Source organism: Bombyx mori, chromosome 24 (genome assembly GCF_030269925.1).
Source record: "Bombyx mori chromosome 24, ASM3026992v2".
Lineage (NCBI taxonomy): Eukaryota > Metazoa > Arthropoda > Insecta > Lepidoptera > Bombycidae > Bombyx > Bombyx mori.
In genome coordinates this window covers 4,110,941-4,136,402 of record NC_085130.1, presented here as the reverse complement: position 1 = coordinate 4,136,402, position 25,462 = coordinate 4,110,941, and the positions used below count along the sequence as shown (strand labels likewise).

At 38.3% G+C, this 25,462-nt stretch overlaps 1 protein-coding gene across 2 annotated transcripts; it reads left to right on the top strand.

The window, feature by feature from the left end:
• Nucleotides 1-1,212: 1,212 nt before the first annotated feature.
• Nucleotides 1,213-25,066, top strand: LOC101737811 (uncharacterized). 2 transcript variants are annotated; one of them, XM_004924851.5, is made up of 10 exons: nucleotides 1,213-1,355; nucleotides 6,425-6,572; nucleotides 10,282-11,384; nucleotides 12,296-12,464; nucleotides 13,128-13,300; nucleotides 14,186-14,406; nucleotides 16,173-16,337; nucleotides 16,971-17,097; nucleotides 19,225-19,314; nucleotides 20,603-25,066. In XM_004924851.5, exons 1-10 carry the CDS (start codon nucleotides 1,281-1,283, stop codon nucleotides 21,128-21,130), a joined length of 2,799 nt encoding a protein of 932 aa, XP_004924908.2. In that variant the 5' UTR covers nucleotides 1,213-1,280; the 3' UTR covers nucleotides 21,131-25,066. The 2 variants fall into 2 exon arrangements, with proteins under 2 accessions (XP_004924908.2, XP_012544774.2); XM_012689320.4 differs by lacking the exon at nucleotides 19,225-19,314.
• Nucleotides 25,067-25,462: the final 396 nt, after the last annotated feature.

The following is a 25,462-nucleotide window of genomic DNA, read 5'->3' as shown; positions in this document are numbered from 1 at the left end:
TGGATATGGATATGGTTTACCACCTTCATCCAGCATTTTCACAGCAGAAGCACTTGCTATATTGCATGCCTTGAAATATATAAAAGAAGACATATGTGCCAGAAAACAGAATAAGTGGCTTATCGTCAGTGACAGTATGTCAGTTCTTTCCAACCTTCAAAATAATTGCTTTAGCAATAGAATAAACCATGTCATCTATCATATTAAAAAACTTTGGACGGATTTGCGTAACCAAAATATCACTGTTGAATTCACATGGACTCCAGCACATTGTGGAGTGGTGGGCAATGAAAAAGTTGATAATTTTGCAAAATCAATAAATAACTTGGGAGGCCAGATTAAAAATATTTCAATTCCATGGCAAGACCTAATTCCTGATATTCGTCAACAAATTAATAAAGATTGGCTCGAAAATAGAAGGCATATAAATGAAACCAAAGGTAAATGGTATGCTGAAATAAATAATGAAATCGGTATTAAACCCTGGTTCGCTAGGAGCAAATATTTCTGTAAAAGGAAGTTCTACACACAGATTTGTAGACTGAGATTTGGTCATTGCAAATTTAACGCTCACCTTTACCGAATGAAAATAACTTCATCACCAAATTGTAATAAATGCTCCCTAAATGAAGAACAAACTTTACATCATATTTTTTTCACATGTCCAGCTTTTAATATTCATCGCATCTTATTTATTGATAAACTGCAAGAGGTTTATAAGGATAGCATCCCGCCTTCTCTTCAAGAATTGCTTAAGTGCCCTGCAAGTTTTAGAGCAGTATATGAATACATTATCTCAACTTTCGGAGACTTTTAATGGAAAACACAAATTTTGACTTTATAGTCAGATTTTCCAAGAAACACAATTGCGACAACTCTCAATCGAAACAAATGGGAAAAAAAAAAAAAAAAAAACAAAACTGAATAGACATTTACACGGATTTGAAAAATATTTATAAATGAAGAATACTAAAGAATTGGCTTTTTTGCCTTGAAACATAAAATTAAATATGAAAATATTAAACTTAAGAATTGGCTGTATGGCTTAGTTCCATTGCCTTTCTCTTCGAGAAAAACCTTACTACTACTACTGAACAATGCATTTTTTGTTTATTTCTGTGAAAAGGAAATTAATTTTAATTATTAATACTAGTTGTAAATAAATAATCTGTTATAATACATAAAATGCGTGAAGCTTATAATTTTGTGTTGTTAGCAAGTTACAGTGTACTTTTTGCTTTTGTGTAAACTATTATTTTTGTTAATTTTATTGTTGAACAATGTTCGGAAGACCGAGATGTAGGGAGTGGACTCCACTTTCTACACAACAGCTACGCTTAAGAAGCCTAATTCAGGTAATAAAGTGAGAAACAAGCATGAAGCTTACAAACAGACGCCTACAAATTACGATAATCACTACGAGTGTACGAAGGCCGTGATAGGTGGTTTGTAATAACATTCCCTTAATCGTAAATTTAAAATAATTAAATCTTTATACATAATTGTAGTTTATTTTCGTAAATTAATTTCTTAACATAGTGTATTTATATGTTCGAAATACAAACGCGGTAATCGCTATCCAACGCATTTTAAATATTTATACTTTCTTTTTATGTTCATACAAAAAAACGAACTTGTTATCATCATAATATGATATATTATGATATCCTTAATAATTATCTGAAATATCCTTGTTATTAAAATATATAACCCTTGATTTACTAACATTTTATTCATTTGTTTTAAAGTAAATTGGGTATAATAATTGAGTACAGAGTCATTATCTAAAAGTATAAATTGTATTACTGTCCTGGTAGATAGGAGGCTACTTCTTACTAGTACATCATTGTTTCTGTCGGTAAGGCATCTTGTGTGTCCTCACTGGTAGGCAACACCACTCTGTACTAGTAATAAATTCCAGTTTGAAGGGCTGACAGCCGCTATACAAATTAGACTTAGACCTCATATCTGAACTAATCTGAAAGTATACAATATTCGCGTTGTGATATCTATGGGTTCTGATAACCATTTAACAATGGGTGTGTCTCGCAAATGCTCTTACAGCAAAACTCACTAGATCTTTTGATCATCCTTCATAATCGACTAATTTTTAAAAAAAAGTTATAAAATTTGCAATAAAGTAATGGAATAATTCAAATTACTAAAATATCCGAACATTGTAATTTTTTGAAGTGAAAACTTCTTTAGAATCGTTGTGATTTCAAACCAGATGCAACGGAAAAAACGACAGGTAAGAGACTCAAATACAAAAGAATGAGACAGAAATATACATACTATTTAATACAGCGCCATCTGTGAGATTTTTTAATACTAACGTGTGTATGAAAGCTCTTGTACTGAATTTTAATTTAGGATTATAAGTGAAATTAAAATATCAATTCACAGAGGGCGCTACCTTACAATTATTTACTAATGACAAAATTTTACATATACTTAAGATGTTTAGGATAATTGTATTTTAATTTTGGAAGGTTTCACTTCTACCACGTGTGAATTGCACACATGTTTTTTTTTTCTAAAGATTTCTGGAATTTCCACAATTTTGGTATTCCCAATGATAATTAGGTACCATTATTACCCAGCCTAGATAATTTTGAAGTATTCAAGTGTTTTCTCTATTTAGCGCCAAAGTAATTAATAAGAATAAAATATGTAATAACTTATCACAAGTACAAAGAGTGACTTTATCGCTTCAAGCGATCTCTTTCAAACAACTATTGCATGAAAGGGATCCATAAAAAAAATTCAAATGTGGTGTACATAACTATATTAGCAATATTTTAGACTAATAAAGATAGGATAGGTTAATGTGATAATAATTTTTTGAGAGATTGGGGAATATCGTGATGTACATCAAATCAGGTCCAATGCTACATAGTGATAACAACTGCTAGGGCGTAACGACTGAGAAGAAGAATATTATGTTGTAACATTAAAATGACATTCATATTTGAATGCTAATGTGGGGCAGCCGTTGTAACTATACTGAGACATTAGAACTCATATCTCAAGGTGGGTGGCCGCATTTACGTTGTAGATGTCTATGTGCTCCGGTAGCTACTTAACACCAGGTGGGCCGTGAGCTCGTCCAACCATCAAAGCAAAAATAAACAAAATTATAATAATACAAAATTACATCAAATGACCAATTTCATTATCGAACGAAGGCTAATTTTATACATATAATGTACTTATTAATAGAATTATCAAAAAGTCAAGGTTGCCTTATTACTAGAAAAATACAAACCTGTTTTTTTAATTTTTTATTTTTTGGAGGATTGCAATATTAATTTAATATAAGACATTTTTAATTGAGTATTCTAATGATATCAGGTATAAGGAAGAGAGAGAGAAGTTTCGTATAAAATTTGATAATAGTGTGCACAAAAATAAAATGTCCACAAAAAACACTTTATTGTGACCTTTAAAACTGCAAAGTGCATTGTTGTGATATTAAAGATTAAAAATAGTCTTTATTATTTCGAAGACTCATGTAATACAATTTAACAGTATATTAAAATTTTTAAACATCTATATATATAAAAGAAAGTCATGTTAGGTTACACTATTTATAACTCAAGAACGGCTGAACTGATTTGGCTGAAGATTAGTGAGGAGGTAGCTTAGAACCAGGAGAAGGATATAGGATACTTTTTATCACGTTCCCGTGGGACGTGACATAAAACGTGTTATAACAAAACGCAACTGATATGGAATAACAAAACGCAACTGACAGCTAAACGTTCTATGGTTAAATAAAGTAAAATTTTGAAGTTGACTGGTTGACGTGTTTGAAACAAACCGTGTGGCGGAACAAAGTTCGCCGGGTCCGCTAGTAAGAAATAAAAGAAGATTCCTATGAATTGTAGATTAAAAACGAATTTGAAAAAGTACACCATTAGTAATAACTGTGGGTAGACTACCATCGTGTGGTCTTGGTGCTTAGCACTAGCTTGCACTGCTTGGAACTAGTGAAATGTGAACATCGTGGTAGGAAATGTCCTTCTTCAAACGAGGCTTGTGGAGAGTATTAAACGGTAGGCAGCGGCTTGGCTCTGCCCCTGGCATTGCTGAAGTCCATGAGCGACGGTAACCACTCACCATCAGGTGGGCCGTATGCTCGTCTGCCGATACGGCAATTAAAAAGAAAAGGAACCCGATAATATTTTTTTTTGTAGATAGCCTAGCCGTAAATAGGCAATTTGAATCATAAATATCATAACATTTAATATATTTTCCAAAATAAATACATGGAAACAAATCACGCACCGTCAACCCGTCCCAATTTTGGATTCTCGGTGTTATGGGTATCAGAGACTGACATATAATATACGTGTCGGAGACGGTCATTAGTTTGGTAGCTTTTTTTTTTCCTACCTAAGCTGATAGCCTTGAGACGCTATATCAGTGGTACCTTACCTAGTAGGTGAGCTCACGGGGCTCAAACCTGACGACATTGCTAACACGAACCCTAGCAAGAGCCGTGCTTCGCAGAATCTACCACCGGATCGGAAACGCGACCCAATGAGAAGATCCGGCGAGAAACTCAGTGGGCTGTGTCTGAGGGCTAATTTTGGTAGCAAAACGTAGCGCAGCACGATTTTCGGGAGATGAACACAATCGTAATGACGTCGGGGCTCGGCTAACTTCGTGCTACGACAGAGCCTAGCCGATGGAGTCGCGCATAGACGCCATTACACTTATCAACCAGCCTTCTTGAAGAGCGATGCCTCCATCCTAAGAACTGTCATTCGTTTGAAGATTTCTAAGTTATTCTAAGACAAAAAACGTCCTTTGTGTGCTCAATATTTCTCTTAACTCGATCACCCTATTCGCCCCTATGATATCTGACGATGGTCTTAATGATGCGGTTTCTCCGACATTCATATATAGATACTAACACCCAGACAAAGAGCGAACAAACCTGTTCATCACACGATTGTTTGCCCGACGCGGGAATCGAACCCACGACCCTCGGCCTCGGCACAAGAGTCAGGAGCGCTAATTATTGCACCACCGAGTCAACCAGTAAAATCAGTAAAGCCAATAAAATACATACAAACTCTTCAAACTACTGGTGGTAGTCCTACCACCAGTAGGTCCCTCTTGTGAGTCCGCGCGGGTGGGTACCACCACTCTGCCTATTTCTGCCGTGAAGCAGTAATGCGTTTCGGTTTGAAGAGCGGGGCAGCTGTTGTAACTATACTGAGATCTTAGAACTTATATCTCAAGGTGGGTGGCGCATTTACGTTGTGGATGTCTATGGGCTCCAGTAACCACTTAACACCAGGTGGGCTGTGAGCTCGTCCATCCATCTAAGCAATAAAAAAAAAAAAAACTAAAGCATCTCATCTACAAAGTCTAGTATTACTCGTAATGCCTAATGAATGAATGTCTAATATGATTATGAATTGCAACTTCGTATTGCGATTACAACAACGCCGTAATTTCTCGCCCGGTTTACGAATGCACCTTTAACATTTCAAATTGAATGATAACATTAATAATAAAACAATCGTAAGATTATTCTGATTATGAAGATATAGCGACCCGCCCTCGCTTCGCTTCGGAAACATTAAAACACACATGAAACCAAAAAAATAATTTTTTTTTTTTTTAAAAAGTAGCCTATGTTCATCAGGGACAATGTCGGCTTCTAATGGAAAAAGAATTTTTCAAATCGGTCCAGTAGTTTCAGAGCCTATTCAATACAAACAAACAAACAAATCTTTCCTCTTTATAATATTAGTATAGATTGTGCATTATTTTAGTGTGGAAAAAAAACGGTCGGTCGCTTATTGATATCAGCCATCCTAAGGGTACAGCCAAACCGCTGCCTAAAATAACATTTTCAAATCAGTTTGCGTGTTGGCTTTCCTTATTATCTGTTAAAGGCTTAAAGTTTTTACTGGTGGTAGGACCTTTTGTCCGCACGGGTAGGTACCACCAACCTGCCAATTTCTGCCATGAAGCAGTAATGCGTTTCGGTTTGAAGGGCGGGGCAGCTGTTGTAACTATACTGAGACCTTAGAACTTATATGTCAAGGTGGATGGCGCATTTGCGTTGTAGATGTCTATGCCCACCAGTAACCACTTAACGCCAGGTGGGCTGTGAGCTCGTCCACCCATCTAAGCAATAAAAAAGGTGCTTTTGCTAGTGTTAAATTATTTGAACAGTTAATTCATAATTAATCAAATATTTAATCAGATGAATGTCTTTTTTTGACACTAACAGATAACTGAGATAATGGACATGAACCTTTGACATGTACTGAATTTTTTTTTTAAATTACATTTAATTTCAAAGAATTTGTTCACGGTATAAAGTAGTTGGCATTGCGATACATATTCGCAAGTGTCTACAATTCCACAAGTAATAACAAACTTACATTTTCCCTTTCAGATCGTCGGCTACAATATACGACCACCTGAATCTTACCCGGTCCAGTGCAGTTTCTACTTAACCCTGCATCACACCACCATGTCTGCCCCGTTTTACACCAGCGAGAGGATATGCTCGCCGCATCCGAAATGGAAAGAGATCGACTCTGGTAGAGTAACCGTGATAGATGACAAATGATTCCTTGTTTAGCTTAGGAATTGGGCCACTCAAAATAATGGAAGGCGGCTCCGGAATAATTTTAATATTATACGTTACTAGCTGACCCGGCAGACTTCGTAATGCCTCAATCGATAAATAAAAGACCTAAACTTATGTATAAAATAAACTTAAAACAAACAAAAGGAATCCGTCCGACGGGGAACACATCAGAGAACAAAATTGTTATTTTTATTTAATTTCGATCATTTTCATATTTATCTACCTTTTAAACCTTCTCTGGACTTCCACGAATAATTCAAGACCAAAATTAGCCAAATCGGTCCAGCCGTTCTCGAGTTTTAGCGAGACTAATGAACAGCAATTCATTTTTATATATATAGATAGAAGATAGATAAGATAAGATAAGATTAATCAAACTTAGTATTACAATTGAAATAATTACAACGAATAGTGTAAAGACAATAAGAAACTAGATTAAACCGTATAATTACTTTTAATTATGTATACGATTCGCGAAAGACTGGACTATATCGCCGAGGACTATATAATATAGGGTTGTTCGGAAAGTAATTTCGTTTTTTTTCTCAAAATGAACTCATACATCGGGCTTCGAGGATAATCCCAGGCCTTTCGAGTGATCATTAACTGTTGAATTTGATAAATTTAACCTCGATCCGATCTAACGTGTTGTTATTCGCCGGTTCGCATCAACTAATGCCTTTATGGCGTCTTTATCAGCTTCAACCGGCCTTCCCGAACGTGGTGCATCTTCGACATCAAAATTGCCGGATTGAAATTTAACGAATCAGTTCTGGCACTGGCGTACTGTCAACACAACACAGCGGTAGGCAGCGGCTTGGCTCTGCCCCTGGCATTGCTGAAGTCCATGGGCGACGGTAACCACTCACTATCAGGTGGGCCGTATGCTCGTCTGCCTACAAAGGCAATAAAAAAAATAAAAAAAAACACCTTCTCTATACACATCGGTCAATTTCTTTCTGGCTTGAACAGCATTTTTACCCTTTCTGTAGTAAAACAGTAAGGTATTATGTCGAAAAAGCTGCTTATCACTCTCCATATTTAAAAGGGCACCAACCAAAAACTGCTAGCGTAGAATTAATTGAAATTTTCACACACAAGTCTTGCTATATGAACTCTCAAAGTATATAAAAATTATATACGGCTTAAATGTGAATTTGGGTGCAAAAAATACAATTAAATCCTCTGTCGGGAAACAACGAAATTACTTTCTGAACCACCTATTATAATGCGAAATAGTTCATGTTTTTGGACAAATCTATGACACATGACTTTAAATGAGTGCTTATTGCCCATTGATTGATTGATTGAGTCGAATGAGAATTCGTATTGTGACTGACAAGTATAATACGGTTGTTATATACATTAACGGCTGTCTGGTGTAGTTGTAAGTGACACGGTTACTACACAAGGGGTTCGCCGGTTCGGATCCCGCCAACGGAAGGTATTTGTATGATAAATTTTCTAGGGTTATTTCCGTTATCTGGTACCTGTAACACAAGTTCTTTACGAACTTAGCACGGGACCAGTTAACGTGGCATGATTGTTAGTAAATATTTGTTATTATTTATTATTTGTATACATTGTTTATTAAATAAGAAAGCATCGTGGCAGAAATAGGCAGGGGGGTGTATGCATATCTGTGATGGCTTGCAAGCCGTGCCGCTAGCCCAATATTACTTACTTCACGTCATTACGGATCCATCAGATCTAATAACTCTTGCATTAGATACCTTCAGCTCTAACGCTAGGAGCAGGCTGAGGAACCCCGGTAACCATACTCGTCGAACTCGACAAAGAGGTCGACGTGCAACCTAACCCAAGCATCAGCCCGCTGAGTTTCTCGCCGGATCTTCTCAGCAGGTCGCGATTCCGATCCGGTAGTAGATTCATTCGCGAAGCAGTTGCTCTTGAGTTGTTAGGTCTCCTTCGGAGGCGCTCGGGCAGCTGTTAGCAAATCCCACCCCTTCTGGCTGAGCCTTTGCTCGCCCACCTGTCCTGGTGAAACTGAAAAGGCCTTCGGGTCACCAGTAATACTTCAATCATAACTACTTACTAGGTCAAGTCAGGAATTGGATATATTTTACTGGTACCCGTGCCGTGATAAAAAAATTGAACCGTTGCATTTGATTAATGTCATTAAAATGGTTAGTCTTTGTTGATTCGACGCTTATAATACGAGCCAAAAAATATTTTTGTGTCGGTACGGCGGCATTCCGTTTTAAATTACAAAGTAAATTACGACAATGTGAGTGTAAATTACATTATGCTGGTAAATGTGTCACTAAAATGACTCATAATTGTGTTCAATTGCGTATTACGTATTTAGGTTAATAGTTATCTAGAAATAATTAATGCCGGCGCTGTTTAGTTTGATTGAAGGGACTGTTTAATGTTTCATCTTGCAAATGTGCTAAGATAATGAGCGTTCTTGTGCGTACTTTTGTGTGTACGAGGAAAGAAATGTTCGCATTAGATTGCGCTCAGAAATCGATCAAAGCGTAGTTGAATTATTATCGCATGAAACCCGAGAATTTGGCCGCAGATTTGTGACCTTAGTCTCTTGCAAGACAGACATAGTAATGTCGAAAGCGAAGAATACTGTACAAGCTTAAAAGTATTAATTTCGAACACGTAATGCTAGGAAAAGGAAGCTTTTAAAAGTTGTAGTATACGTCGCGATATTAAGCTGCCGTCATGTCCTGAAGGCGATACACCACACATGGTAGTTTCTTCGATTTTCGCGACTAGCAGAGTCGAAGTTATCGCGGTCTAAAAGATAAGATGACCTATGTATTTGTATCGGGCGATGCGACTCGCTTCGTTCCGTATTATTAGTTTTTTTTTTATACCTAGCTTGTAACCTAGGGGGCTATGACAGCGTAACCGGGCGAGTAGGGGAGTTCACGGGTGCTCTAATCTGAGGACGTTGCTAGCAAAAGCAGTGCTTCGCAGAATCTACCACCGGTTCGGAAACGCAACCCACTGAGAAGACCCGGCGAGAAACTCTGTCGGCTGTGTCTGTGGGTTAATTTACTCGCCGAGCCCTTCGTCGCAAGCGACGGGTTCGACGAGAACGATGACCGGTGCTTGGGGTACCTAAAAATGGATCGGGAGGATCCGAAATGACGTGTTTTGGGCGACGTCGACTGTTTGCCATTTGGTCCGCAAGATCGGCTATGTAGTTACCGGCGGCCACGATGAGAGGGTTCTCGTGTCGTGCCGCTTTATCGAAATGGCGCATTGATGCCGACTGTAGATACTTACTGATGAACTCTAGATCCAGGTTGTCGTGAAGATCGACGTTCCTGACGAACCACGGGGCTCTGACGGCTATCCTGTAAAACGAGATTGAATGGTTCGAAGGGGTTTGAAGTTCGTGCGGGCCGCGTGAGCGAACACTACACTTGCATAGGTCATGACGGGTAATTTACTCGCCGAACCCTAGGCCGAACCATCGAAGGCGTTGCAAGCGACGGCTTCGACGAGAACGATGACTATATTATTAGAGTAAACCTTATCGTATCATTAACCCAACTTTTATTAACAGAAATAAACTTGTTTAGGAGTTCACAAAACTTTGCCGATATGACTCATTTTTCCGGATATCACAATCGAATGACGTATGCATAAAACAATATTTTTTTTATCTCTTACAGAAATAACTCATAATATGTCATCAACGAACGTTGTTATAAGGATATGGTGTCACACATTACACCCCACGGAGAGTTGTAATAACACACAAGATACGGTTATACAGACTTGGGGGGTTTATTTTAGCGGCCTCCGATATATAGGGGCGAATTTAGCCTCGAATTTCACGTCCGACTGCTTCAAATGCAACACGCTGGTGTTTCAAATGCACGGTGGTCATTTTTGCTCGTACAAAAGTCTCAAGTTAGACGTTATCCCCCCGGAGAATGAATTGGATCAGGGGTCGCTGTCATCGGATTCGTCGGGACGAACGAATCTATCGAGAACTACTTTAGAATCGAGATTGGTTTCGGATTCTAAATTACTCCATGCGAGATCTATATCGCCCGGTAAACGCGGCAGGAAACCGGATAAAGAGTACTCGAAAAGCCACAGTCCAATAGAAAAGACGTTTCATCAGAACTTTCCAACAATACGACCGTCGGCCAGTTTGATTATCACCCAAAATAGATTAAGGGATAATAATGTTGAAATAGGTAGACGTAAAGAGAATCCGAGTAATATTTATGAGTATTCACCTGATTACATGGACGTTAAAGAATTCACAGAGGACCGATACAACAGTTACTCCAAGGAAACGTCCCACGAAGACTTGTCGCAGAGTAAAATCGATTGCAGCGAAACCGCCGAGAATTACGACCTGCGAAACGAATTGGACGGCATCCCGAAAATCCGATACATGACCATGAATTTCTTGAAATCGGAGATCAGGCCGAGCTACAACGCGACGAAGCTGCAGAAGCTGCATCTGTTGCAGTATTCGATAAAGAAGAAGCAAGAGGCGGTCGAAGAGATCAAGGAGAGGATCTACAAGAAGTCCGCCCTGACCGACGGCCGGTCCCCGTCTGACGAGAAAGAGTTCTTGTTGCGCGGCAAGAGTAGATCGCAAAGAAATCTGTTTAGTCCGGACGATAATAGTTTGAATAGAGAAAAATCGGCGTCACAAAGCGATTTGAATGTTAAAAATGGTAGGATCAAAGAAGAAAGGCCGCTGTCAAACGGACCTAGACTTACTTTGAAACTGAACGATCTCCTATCTTATAAGGTAGGTAAATTTTATTAATATAATTTACTAGCTTTTACTCGCGACTCCGTCCGCGTGAAATAGTTACTTTGGCATAACACTAAATTTTACCCCCACTTCATTTACGTAGGAAGTGATTTTTTTTTATTATAGAATGTTAAGGAGCTATTTAAACCCCTATTTTGAAACATTCTTTATTGGTGCTCCACTTGTATTGGTCTTACTGTGATGTTATATAGCCTATAGCCTTCCTCAATAAATGGGTTATCTAACACTGACAGAATTCTTCAAATCGGACTAGTAGTTCCTGAGACTAGTGCGTTCAAACAAACAAACTCTTCAGCTTTATAATATTAGTATAGATAAGTCGTGGCCTAAAGGATAAGATGCCTGGTATATTCGTAACTAGCGATGCGACTGGGCCGGTGTTCGAATCCCGCAAGCAGGTACCAATCTATCCAATGAAATATAATATGTATTTTACAAATATTCACGATTGACTTCCACGTTGAAGGAATAACATCGTGTAGTAAAAATCAAACCCACAAAATTATAATTTGCGTAATTACTGGTGGTAAGACATATTGTAAGTCCGCACAGGTAGGTACCACAACCCCGCCTATTTCTGCCATGAAGCAATAATGCGTTTGGGTTTGAAGGGGTATTGTAACTATACTAAGACCTCATATCTCAAGGTAGGTGGCGGCATTTACGTTGTAGATGTGTATGGACTCCGGTAACCGCTTAATATCTGGTGGGCCGTGAGCTCATACACCCAACTAAGCTGTAAAAAAAAAAACAGGCCGTCACCCAGCTCAAGAATTGATGGTCGATCTTTTGAACTATCGATGACCACAGAACTGGGTTCCGTATTAGTATTTTCACACCGAAGATACACATATGACTAAAAAAACATTACTACTGATCCCCAGACAAAGCCATCTCCATTTCAAAGGGCCGAACACGTGAGACTGACGAAACAAATAGAGATATTAAGATTTAAACGTATAATACTATCAGACGAAAGAGACAGCAAGCTAGCGAACATAAGGAGACTGAAAGAGAGGCACGCTAAATTGTCCGAGGCGAATCAGGATGTTGGTAAGATCTCAGAACTCGCTAATATAAATAAATATAAATAAACAAACAGAGTTACACAAGTTAATAATATATGTATATATAAAGGGGAGTATGGCATTCAACACAAAAATTCAGCGGTTTTTCTTAGGGTAATACCAATAAAATTGAAGTTAAAATGGTTCCAGAGGCTTAAATTTTCATATACGATGCATTATTATACATAGTTCATTACAAAATATACACATAAACTTAAAAAACTAGCTTGACCTGATTCACCTTGGCTTTGGGGGTGAATTGGGTTACGTATGGGGATAATAGTTTTTCGATAGGGCTGGCACTGTTTAGTTGTTAGATAGGTAATTAACTTTTCAATATCTTTAATCAGCTACAAAACTCTGATGACTAAATTGAACTACATATTTAATATTCATAAACACTAAATAAAGGTCCTTTTCAATTCAACAGATTTAAATCTCACAGAAGCATTGTGACAACCCAGATTTGTCCCTATTCTAATTCTAGTCTCTATTCACCCCAATCTACGGATTGCCTTATTGTTTTTTTTTTTTTTTTTTTTCAAAATTGCAATTTTCTAGTATTCGTAGAATCCTCACGGGTTTTATGCTTTAAGTTGTTAGCGTGGTAATCTTTTGTGAATATAAGGTTTTCCTTTTGTTTGTTAAGGTTCGGAATTAATGGAGAACTATCACACGTTATCGCGACGCACGGATTCGCTCAAGGAGACGAGACAGAACTGCGGGGCTCTGCGGGAGCTGGCCGGTCGCTCGCACTCGGCCTTGAGGAACAGGCGATGCGAGCTGTTGCTGATGCTGCACCACATATTCTACGTCGAAGAGGTCTGTTGACTGGGGCAGTGGTGGTGGTGGTCATGGCCATCGCAGTCTCTGGGTTGGAATGGCTGTGACTGCTATGCGATATGATCGTGGTACCCTTAAAGATCCCATCAGAGGCTTTATTAGTTCATACCGGTGTACTGTGTGTTTTACTGGTGGTAGGACCTCTTGTGAGTCTGATATGTCTTAGCGCTAAGAATATCTTTTTAATTCCCAAGCCGGATGGTACACGGAATATGTGTGAAAACGCACTGGTAAATTAGCGGCTCGACATAGAACGTATTTTTTTTGGACGAGCTCACAGCCCACCCGGTGTTAAGTGGTTACTGGAGCTCATAGACATCTACAATGTAAATGCGCCACCCATCTTGAGATATAAGTTCTAAGGTCTTAATTATAGCTACAACGACTGCCCCACCCTTCAAACCAAAATGCATTACTGCTTCACGGCAGAAATAGGCAGGATGGTGGTACCTACCCGCGCGGACTCACAAGAGGTCTTACCGCCAGTAAATACGCAAATTATAATTTTGCGAGTATGATATTTATTACACGATGTTATTCCTTCACCGTGGAAGTCAATCGTGAACAATTGTTAAGTGCGTATTTCATTAGAAAAATTGGTACCCGCCTAGGATTGGAGCACCGGTGCATCGCTACACACGAATGCACCGGACGTCTTATCCTTTAAGCCACGACGACTTCAAAATTATCTGACTGACTGATCTGACTGATTTGCCAATAATTGTTGGGCCGTGTTACGCAAACCAGTTTTACAGGACAATATCTGTCACGGCTGATTCACGGCAGACATAGGCCCTGGGTTCCCAAGATGGTCTACAACCAATATTTTGTTTCGACAATGATATTCGAAGTTGCGTGTTACAGAGAGGCCCATCGAAATGGTCAATAGTAAACGTTCCGTTGCCCATATGCGGGGACGAGAGCACCCGAGCGACCCCCGTGAGCGACTCCGTGGCGGCGGGGTTCGTAGCGCAGGCCACGTGTCTGGCCGCCTCCCTGCTCAACCAGCCCCTGCGCTACAAGATAACCCTCCTCGGATCCGCCAGCAAGATACTGGACGAAACACCCGATCTCCCAGATCCAAAGTGAGCTTTTTATTTGAACTAATAGTCCCTCTATAGTCGAAATTCGACAATAATTGATTGAAATTTTAAGATATTAAAGTTCTATTGTCAAAGCCTATTATACGTCCCTAGCCGTACTCGCCCGCTTCGCTGGGCATTTAAAATTAACATTATTATTTATTGTCATTATTATTATTAGGGAGTCCAACACTCATATAACTATTAGCCTATCAATTAAGTACATGTATTTTCTACATGAATACCAAGTTTCAAGTCAATCGGATGCACGGTTCAGTAGTTTTAACGGAACATCCGTAAAAATCACTGTAGATTTATATATTAGTATAGATTATTCACAGATTTCGCCAAGACTACACTATAGACAAATAATATTAAAGACAAACAATATTAACCCATTCTCAATTTGACCACAGACTTTAAGCAATAACAAAACTTTGACAATAAACAAAGAGTTATATATGTGTGTGTGTACTGTTTTCTTTATTGATTTAATGATTTTTTATTCATAATTTAAAAAAATAATAGCACTCTGCGCTCCTTCTCTATATTCTCTATAAGTGTGAGTAATTTCATAGTTCTCCAATTTTCAATTTTCGTAAAAAAGGGTACAAAGTTTCTGCTTCACGTATTAATATTATATTTGAGGGTAGATTAGATTAGTTCAATAAGTTGTGAGCCTGCACGGGTAAATATGATGAATACCTTAATGAGCAACGGCGGATCCAGGGGGGGGGGGGTCATGGGATCATGACCCCCCCGATCTAGTTCCAGGACTTGAACTAACTTGGACTAATTGAAGAACATCATGATTTATTTATTATCTATTGTTATCAAAATTAAATTATAAGTTCTTAACTTGCCCACGACTATGTGACCCCCTCCTGGCGCCAAATCTGGATCCGCCCCTGTTAATGAGTGACTAGTTCACGCAAGACTCTGCACTGGATCTCACTTATCCACCTACAGAATGAAAGCCTAGTAACCCTGGTAACTCTACTAGTCGAATCGAGGGTTTCCACGTGAAACTTAACCCATAACATTGGTGAGCTCTGAATTATTTTTACCCAAGAAACTGCCTATTTCTACTGTAAAGCAGTAATGCGCTCTGATTCGAGGAGTTGCAGCTGTTACTGTGAGACTTCGGCCACACGTCTGAGGGTGGCTTCGTGCTAATTCACCAGCCTCTACAGCAAGGCTTCCCCTGTGCTCCGACTCGAGGAGTTGGTGTAGTGGTTTTACTGTGAGACTTCGGCCACTTTAAAGTCGTCGTGGCCCAAAGGATAAGACGTCCGGTGCCTTCGCATGTAGCGATGAACCGGTGTTCGCATCCTGCAGGCGGCTACCAATTTTTCTAATTAAATACGTACTCGACAAATGTTCAAGATTGACTTCCACGGTGAAGGAATAACATCGTGTAGTAAAAATCAAACCCGCAAAATTATAATTTGCGTAATTACTGGTGGTAGGACCTCTTGTGAGTCCGCAGGGTACCACGGGTACCACCACCCCGCCTATTTCTGCCGTGAAGCAGTAATGCGTTTCGGTATGAAGGGTGGGGCGGCCGTTGTAACTATACTGCGATCTTAGAACTTATATCTCAAGGTGGGTGGCGCTTTTACGTTGTAGATGTCTATGAGCTCCAGTAACTACTTAATACCAGATGGATTGTGAGCTCGTCCACCCATCTAAGCAATAAAAAAAACACGTCTGAGGGTGGCTGCGTGCTGCTCCACCAGCCTCTACAGCAAAGCTTCCCCTGTCCCCAGCATCCCGCTGTTCGCTCGTGGCGGCGACACCACGCTGTTCCGGTACGCGCTATTCCTGCTCAACAAGTGCATAGCCCAGCTGATGTGGGGTCGAGGGCTGCCCGTCACGGACATAGGACCGACCCTAGCGAACCTGCAGAGGCTCTTGATAACACCATGTAATATGTAAGTTGACAGATTTGCTTGTTAGGGCACAGACTATATATATATTTTTTTTATTATTGATGAAAAACTTTTTTGAGAAATATTCTAGCTGATTACAACGAAAACATTTTTCTACGGAACCTACCCTAAACCTATCACATATCCTCTCCAAATTTCGAACTTTCCAATTGATTCCTAAATGGAACTGGTTTCCCTACCTTTTCCACACTAGTAGTGGAAAATGCACAAACCGTACGACCCGCAGTAAATAATAAAAATAGTCTAATAAAAAATAATTAATTTCGTTACCTACACATATGTAATTTAGCCTCTATTTTTATATATGATGTTATTAACAAAAACGTTTTTTATTTAAAATTAATATCTTAAATGGTCTTTTTTTTATTATAAATTCTTTAACGTATTGATTTAAAATTTTCAATGAAAATCTAAATAGATGATATCTTCTTTTTATAGAAATTTAATACATACCATAACAATCTTTCTTCTGTATAGTTAATTTTATTGAAACTTCCTATATTCAAATAGGGGTCATATGAGACAAGGTTTGCAATTCATTCCTCTATTCAATTTGATTCGTTACTAAAACTATACTATATATGAAGATGAAGAACGAAGACATTATTCCTGCAGGTCTGAGTCGTCGAAGCTGTTTGGTAGTAACCGTTGGCTGTCGGACGGTGACTGTCCGCGCGCCCAATCCTTACGCAGTATGGTCGCGTCCGACCGAGGGAAGTACAGGCCGTTTAATAGGTTCAAGGTATGCTTCTGTCCGTTCACTCATTCGTTCTCGTTCATAGTTCACTCGTTCATAGTTCATTCGTTCGTTCGCTCTTAATATAATCTGTTGGGTTATTTGTTATCTGTTAAGCTTGGATCGTGGTATGTAAATGGTCGTTAATTCGATTTTGATTGTAGATAATCATTAATTGACTTATATACATATATTATATGTACATAATATATCGTCTTCTCGCATTGAAACTGTATAATCTCAAAACTGATTAATTTTACAGGAGAGTGTTTTAAAGGTTTAACATGTGATATTTTTAATATTAATCATCTATGCAACACTTATTTTTTACCAGTAACATTATCTGTCTTTTAAAGTAAGATAAAATTATGTATTAATTTTGTTAATAGTAGTCAAAATATAGGTAAACTAAAAAAAAACTACTACTAAACTATGCTCTTTTAACAGTATTTATGAGAAAAATACTAGTGATACCAAATGATTCCAGATATTAACTCCAGTTTCGAATATTTTTGGAAATTGTACACTTTTAATGCGAAAAGACGATATATCGAGGGGTGAAAGCCTATTTGGTTTAAGGGGAATTTTTGCAACTTTACAGTCGAGCCATTTAATGATTCAAAATTTGGAAAAAATATCAAAACAACAAAAACCTTCTTCAGCTATTCCAATGGAGTAAACTTAATAGAAATTCAATTAAAACCATCGAACCGTTTATTCTAATACCAAATAAAATGCACCTTTAATTTTTAATATGCACTTTGTTTGTCATTGTTTTTGTATACATAAACTCAGGGATAAAGATCATGCGTCTAATAAATCGTTCATTCACTTAATCGTTCACTAATTCACTCACCCGGGAACCATTCTGCAATGTGGAGTCAAGTTAAATTAATAAAAAAAAAGCGAATGTGTCTTTTTGTTATTGCGATAAACGAGGTCACTGCAACTGCTATGCGGATTTCAAGTTTAGTTTACGCGCCAGTCAACCACTGGTTTACTGGTGGTAGTAAACCAGTGGTGGTGCTAGTACTGGTGGTGGTAGTAGTAAAAAAAAACCACCATCCTGCCTATCTCTGCCGTGAAGCAGTAATGCGTTTCGGTTTGAAGGGCGGGGCAGCCGTTGTACTGTTAAAACCGTGGAGAACTTCAATTCATGTCTCAAGGTAGGTGACGGCATTTACGTCGTAGTTGTCTATGGGCTCCAATAACCGCTTAACACCAGGTGGGCTGTGAGCTCGTTCACTCCTCTCAGGAATAAAAAAAAAAAGATGACAAGATAGCTTTTGGTTTGCCTGCAATTTTTGTTATTGGCTTTGTGGGGGAATTTACTGGTGGTAGGGTGACTTGTGTGCCTGCACGGGTAGGTACCATAACATGTGTATTTCCCGCTGCGAAGGGTGGGGCAGATGATGCACTATAGAACTGATTTAGAGCTCATGTCTCAAGGTGGCTGGAGGCGGTAACGTTGCTGATGTCAATGGGCTTCTATAACCGCGTAATACTTAAGAGGATCGTGAGCTTATTGACACGTCTAAGCAATAAGCCGTTACGAATAGTCTACAGATTTCGCAGTCACCAACAACTAAGTTGTTGTTTTCGTCGACATTTCAATGTTGCGTTGAAACTACCTTCAAATTTTCAAAAATAAATATTGCGTATTCTTTAATCTCCTTATCACACAGAATGAACTTATACTGTCTTGTGAGTCCGCACGGGTAGGTACCACAACCCTGCCTATTTCTGCCGTGAAGCAGTAATGCGTTTCGGTTTGAAGGATGGGGCAGCCGTTGTAACTATATTTGAGACCTTAGAACTGATATCTCAAGGTGGGTGGCTCGTTTACGTTGTAGATGTCTATGGGCTTCAGTAACCACTTTACACCAGGTGGGCTGTGAGCTCGTCCACCCATCTAAACAATAAAATAGAAAGACACATTAAATAAGACCAAAAAAAAAAGTTATTTGACAGTACGTTTGTCTGTTTGTTTATAATAAGAAATGATTAAAATGTGAAAAGGTTTATCCGCAAATTTTTCCTTTTGTTCGCTCTAAGGACTGTTGAGTTCTGTGAATCGTTGCATTCTGTGCGCGAGGACGGTGTTGATATGTGGTCCGTTCTCTTTGAACACAGGATTCATTGGATGGTCACTCGCCACATTCCGCCACGACCCTCCGGAGACATCGCCACTCGAAGAGCGTCGGTAGCTATCGCGACGACCAAGTGAGTTGGCTCCCTCTAGTCTGTTCCATCCATTCATCCATTCCGTGTTCATATTTGTTCTACAACAAAATTAGACTCGAATATTATAAGCCCAGTGACCCAACAAACGGTCCACTTAGAAGAACTCTTCCAATTAGAAGAACTCAAAAGAAGAAAAATATGAAGAAGAACTTCGTTACAAAAATACGTGCTTTGCGATCGTAGAGATTAAGCTATGGGAATACACGGCTAACAAAGAAATGATATATCAAATTCCATATACAACAAAATTAATATGATTTTTAGAGGGAAATGAGATGATACAATTCCATTGTCATATCGCTCATTGAAGAGGCTTAACTGAAAATTTTAAGAAAATGATTTTTGGAGTTTACTCCTTTAGAATCGATTTACATATATAGGCCCGGGGTATGAAAATTATGGGGACCAAAATCGTACTAGCATGTCACACGAAATGCGTTATGCGCCTGATTGCGCATGTCACACGAAATGCGTTATCGCAGGTGACGCCGGGCTGCTGCGCCGGCAGTCCGCCACAAAGCCTCGTACTGATCGCGCGTTTCTCTCATTATTGTATTTTCATATATTTGTTAGTCGTTTGTTTTGTGTCTCGTTAATTTGTTAATAATCTGTAGTGTATCGTGTTGTCGTAATATAGAACTATTTCTCGTATTGTTTCGTTTAATTTTTTATATCCAGTAAACTCCAGTCGTGCGTCGGAGCGGACACACACACTTTTTTTTTTACTTAGAACGACTTAGAGACATTTATTCTATCAATTAATAAAATTAAACAGTCTCTTTTAATGTATAATTCTGGTCGACGGCTTACGACGAAGGGTTCGACGAGTAAACTAACCCATAGGCACAGCCCATTGAGTTTCTCGGCGGATCTTGTCAGTTGGTCGCGTTTCCGATCCGGTGGTAATTCTGCGAAGCACGGCTCTTGCTAGAGCCGGTGTTAGCAACGCTTCCTGGTTTGAGCCCCGTGAACTCACTTACTCACGCTAGGGTAACGCTAATGGGTAGGAAAAAAAGTAGTTAAATAAGCACCAAGGTGCCAATGAATGTTCTTTATATTGTAAATTACGAGTTATAAATTTATCGATATTATCGGTATTTATCGATATTATAAAGTTATCGATAAATTCAGAGTATCAGGAAACAAAAAAAAAACGATGTATCCACATAAGTAGACAACAATACAACCAACACAAACATTATATTGATAACTATGCAGTATTAAATAATTATTATATAAATTAAATAATTAACAATTTCGTTCCCAGGAAACACCGACGTTCGATCAGTCCACTACATCGATAATGGGAAGCGAATCGAACATTTACAACATGAAGCTGTCCCAGGGCAACTCTGAGGCGGCGTCGACTCTCAAAACTCACAGCTCCGATTCCGCCATTCCGACGCTGACGGACGACGCTGTCAACGTCAATGCCGATGCAGCTGTCAATGTCACTGCGGACGGAGCTGTCAATGTCAGTTTCATTATAGGCGACGGCGAGAAGCTGGTCAGGCTCACGAGTAACAACGGTGACGTGGAACTGAGTGATAATGTAAAGAAAATATGCAACGAAATTAATGATTTTTGCTCGTCAAAAGCCATTGACATAGCACAGTACATGGAGAGGCGCGCCAGTGACATAGAGGACCTGGATTGTAGTGATTGCGTTAGGAATGAAAACGGCGAATGTGATATAGTCTGTGCGAACAATGTTAGGGACGTGATCGTCATACCCAGCGCTGAGGCCATCTTGGACACGGGGCAGAGCTGTCAAAGTGACAGGCACAACGATTGACAGATTGACAGCCCGCGTCTAATAGTTTGAATGTATACGATTGGACAGTTTTTTTTTGTTGTTTAGCCAAATGTGTTGTTGTTGATGAATGCAAAATAAAAAAAAGGTTTGAATTGTTTTTTTTTTTATAATTTAAGTCGTATAATATCGGCTTTGTAACTAAATTTATGTTTGTGCGGGTTGTTAAGGTTACTTAACTGACTTAAACATCGTCGCTTATTACGAAGATAATTTGAAGAGGTTATGTCGAGTGACAGTAAAAATATACAGCGTGTTTGTTTTATTACTATTTGTATAGTATTTTTCGGGTTATTTTAAAAATTAAATTGTTTTTAAATTTAATATAAATTGACCAACTCTTAAGGATGATTTTCACTAATTATCCCTTTTCGTACCAGATAATACATATCCTAAGAAAGTATTTGAACATTACTCGACTTCAGAAGCAAATAATATAGATTAATAGCTGATTTTTCATAAGAATAATATAATAAAATACGACCGAATTAAAATTACCGAAGTATGAATAAATCAATTCGAATGCAGCTCATTCTCATATTTAGTCGGATTATAAAAGCCATAACCGATTTAATAGACCCATAATAAAGGTAATATTAATATATATGATCGGTCCATGTAAATTGGTTGTATTATCGCAGTTTGTACGTAAACATATAATAATATATCAAGAGCCTTTTTTTTGTCAGGAGGAAATCACCGGACTTCCGCCCTCCACTGGGGATGGAGGGCGGGGTATGTCGGAGTTGAACCGACTAAAACCTCCTGTCGCTCAACAACCAGCATCCAAACCTCAGAAGTCTGAGTTCTGTCAGAATCAAGAAATTCCGTAACGAAAATAAAACCTAACACCCCCCACTCCGCCTACCATGTAGCTCGCGTTCAACACATTCTCACGTTGCACTTGTGTAGTGTTTGTGAATAAGCGCGCGGCGTGATGTCGCACTGCATGCGCATTGTGAAAAGTCAGTCCATCTCTCTCTCTCGCGCGCTCTAGCTTACGAGTGTGAAGGGGACAGTTAATGTTTTGCTTTTGTTAATGTTTATAAATATAGCGTGGTCTTATTTTATTATTGTTTTAATATTAAATTATTATTGTCTAATTATAATTGCATAAGTTGATAAAAAATGCTATGCAATAGCTTTACCGCGGCAGTCCCCGAGTGCCACCCGTGTTTTTTTTATGTGAAACATCTATAGCCGCACGTAAAACCGATTTTTGGCGTGGCGACGCGTCGCCATGCACAATCGACTGTGCGATTCTCTCCCACTCGATCCGGCGCTAAGCCATCTCTCTCACTACACTGAGCTCGGATACCTGTAGTGTATACTCCGTAGTGTATACAGTGTTGTTTACTACAGTACACATAACGTGTGTTTTATTTGAAAACAAATTATTTTTTCGTAATATTTTATTTTATCATTATGACATATTTAGTTCCTATCACAATCTGTTATTTTCTGCATATTACTTTTACAAAATAATGTCGATGTTTCCCATCTGCCAGGCGTCCCGTGACGGCTCACATTTTTTTTTATAAAATACTTACCTACTTGACAAGTCTTCACGAAGGACCTCCACGATGAAGATGTCAAAAATCAAACCTATAATAAAAATAATTGGTAATTTGTTTAACCAATAACACCTGATATTAAGTTTACCTATTAGCCATATTCGAATGGAAATAAATCTACTTATACGCAATATGTTGTGTGAATGTGAGTGAATGCCATATGAAAAATTGTCCAATCGTAATCTTAACGCTAAAATCGTATCGACGCTTGAAAGGCAAACGTGACTAAGCGACAATAACTGCTTTTTATATAAATGATAGGCAATAACCATATTCGATGCGCAAAAAAAAATATATATCTAGGTCTATTAAAATCATTTCAATCCTACAGCTAGATTCAATAAATTAGAATTTTTTTCAGGTATTTCTCAGGTTTTTCCTGGTGGTAGGACCTCTTGTGAGTCCGCGCGGGTAGGTACCACCACCCCGCCTATTTCTGCCGTGAAGCAGTAATGCGTTTCGGTTTGAAGGGTGGGGCAGCCGTTGTAACTATACTGAGACCTTAGAACTTATATCTCAAGGTGGGTGGCGCATTTACATTGTAGATGTCCATGGGCTCCAGTAACCACTTAACACCAGGTAGGCTGTGAGCTCGTCCACCCATCTAAGCAATAAAAAAAAAAGATATATTTTAAATTAATTTCAACTTTAAATTAGTCTACTGTAAAGTTCACGCATTGTCGTTTAGTCACGTTTGCCTTTCAAGCGTAGGTATAAATCAATCGAAAGCAATTCTAATTTCATTATGAAACTGTGATAAGTGGCCTTTTCGTATGCGTCACTTTGTTTTTAGCGATAGCTCTACAAACGTAGTAATTGTTAATCGGTTTAAGAATTTCTATACGATATAGATGAATTAGATTTCGTATTTCGCAAGAACGATCGTTCGTTTATCGTTTTGATATCGTAATGTCGGCTCCATCGACGTAGAGCAATTTAATAAAAAAAGGGAGTTTGAAAAATATTAATCTTCAAGTAGATGTGTATTATCTATACTAATATTATAAAGAAGAAAGATTTGTTTCTTTGTTTGTATTGAATAGGCTCCGAAACTACTGAACCGATTTGAAAAATTCTTTCACTGTTTGGAAGCTACGTTATTCTCGAGTGACATAGGCTATAATCTTTTTTGAAAAAAATTAGGGATCCTTACCAAAACTCCAATAATGTAACCCAAGGTGTAAAGAAATTACCTAAAATATTCTTTACATCGCGTGCCCTGCGAAAACTATTGATGATAGAATAAAATAATTTACTATTATACAACTTTGTAGAACACGTTATTATTTACAAAAAGTGTCGCGACAGCAAATGTCTAACTATTGTAGTTATGCCGCAATAAGTGTTATTTATTTAAAAAAATAAAACAACCTCATATATCGTTGAAATTTTTGTTAAAGACCCGAGCGGAGCCGGAGCGGGCCGCTAGTATTACAATAAAGACGTACTATCGCATGTGGTAGTGGTGTATTAACATTATTATTGACTTCGGTGTAGCTTTTTTTTTAAGGGATTTTATGACCTGGTAATTGAGACCTTTAAGTCATGTCTTATTTTAATTTATATTCATATTTTTATGAAAAATTATATTATGGAGTGAAATGAAATGAAGATGATTAATTTGAAACATTAATCAACTGGGATGAATTTCAATGAAATGAAATGAGATGATATGGGATGAAATATAATCTCAGTAAAATGGTGGTTATTTACTAAGATTTTTTCAGTGGACTTTTTGGAGGATCCCGAGAAGTTACGTCCAGCGGCTTTGTTTCATTTTCCCACATTTGTGCACTTTCATAGATATTAAACAGTTAATAAACCACTATTATTACACATTTAAACCCGAAGAAACACTAAATAGACAAAATAAAACAAATCACACAACTTCACTCCTCGCGTTCTCCCGCCAAAAAGTCCTCAGTGTAGCTAGCTCAATTTTTTTTATCTGTGTGCTTAGGTCGAGTATTTTAACGTTCTCGATAGCGTAAAAGTTAACTTGAATTTGTGTGAAGTTGGAACAGCGCCCCTAGCGGCAAACGTAGGGAAACTTTTATGCGATCGAAAAGTAAAAAAAACTCTCACTAAGCACACTGTTGTTATGAATAAAGTTCCTACTCTGTTAACTGTTATTGTAAGATTTCGAAGCGATAAACGATCGGAAGTTTCTAGAAGCTATTAAAATGAGATAAGCGTACCTACTTCTATTTATCCGTTTGATAATTTAGTAACTTAAATTTGTTATGTTAACTAAATACTAAGATTGATTGAGACGTGTAACAAAATTTTTAATAAATTGATAATTAAAAAAGAATATTGTTAAACGAATTATTTCGTGACTCAATTGAGTGTTTTTTTTTAAATTATTATTGAGGCTAAAGGTAAGCACGATCGTCTTGTATAGGGGACAAATTGAAATAGTATCCAGCAGCTATATAGTGAAAGAGCAGGTTACAAATCAGAAACTTAACAAAATAATGCTAGTGTTGCAAATTATTTATCATGTTTTTTTATTTATTTTGGCTTAGTAGGGTAGACGAGCTCACAGCCCACCTGGTGTTAAGTGGATACTGGAGTCCATAGACATCTACAACGTAAATGCGCCACCCACCTTGAGATATCAGTTCTAAGGTCTCAGTATGGTTACAACGGCTGCCCCGCCCTTCAAACCGAAACGCATTACTGCTTCACGGCAGAAATAGGCAGGGTGGGGTACCTACCCGTGCAGACTCGCAAGAGG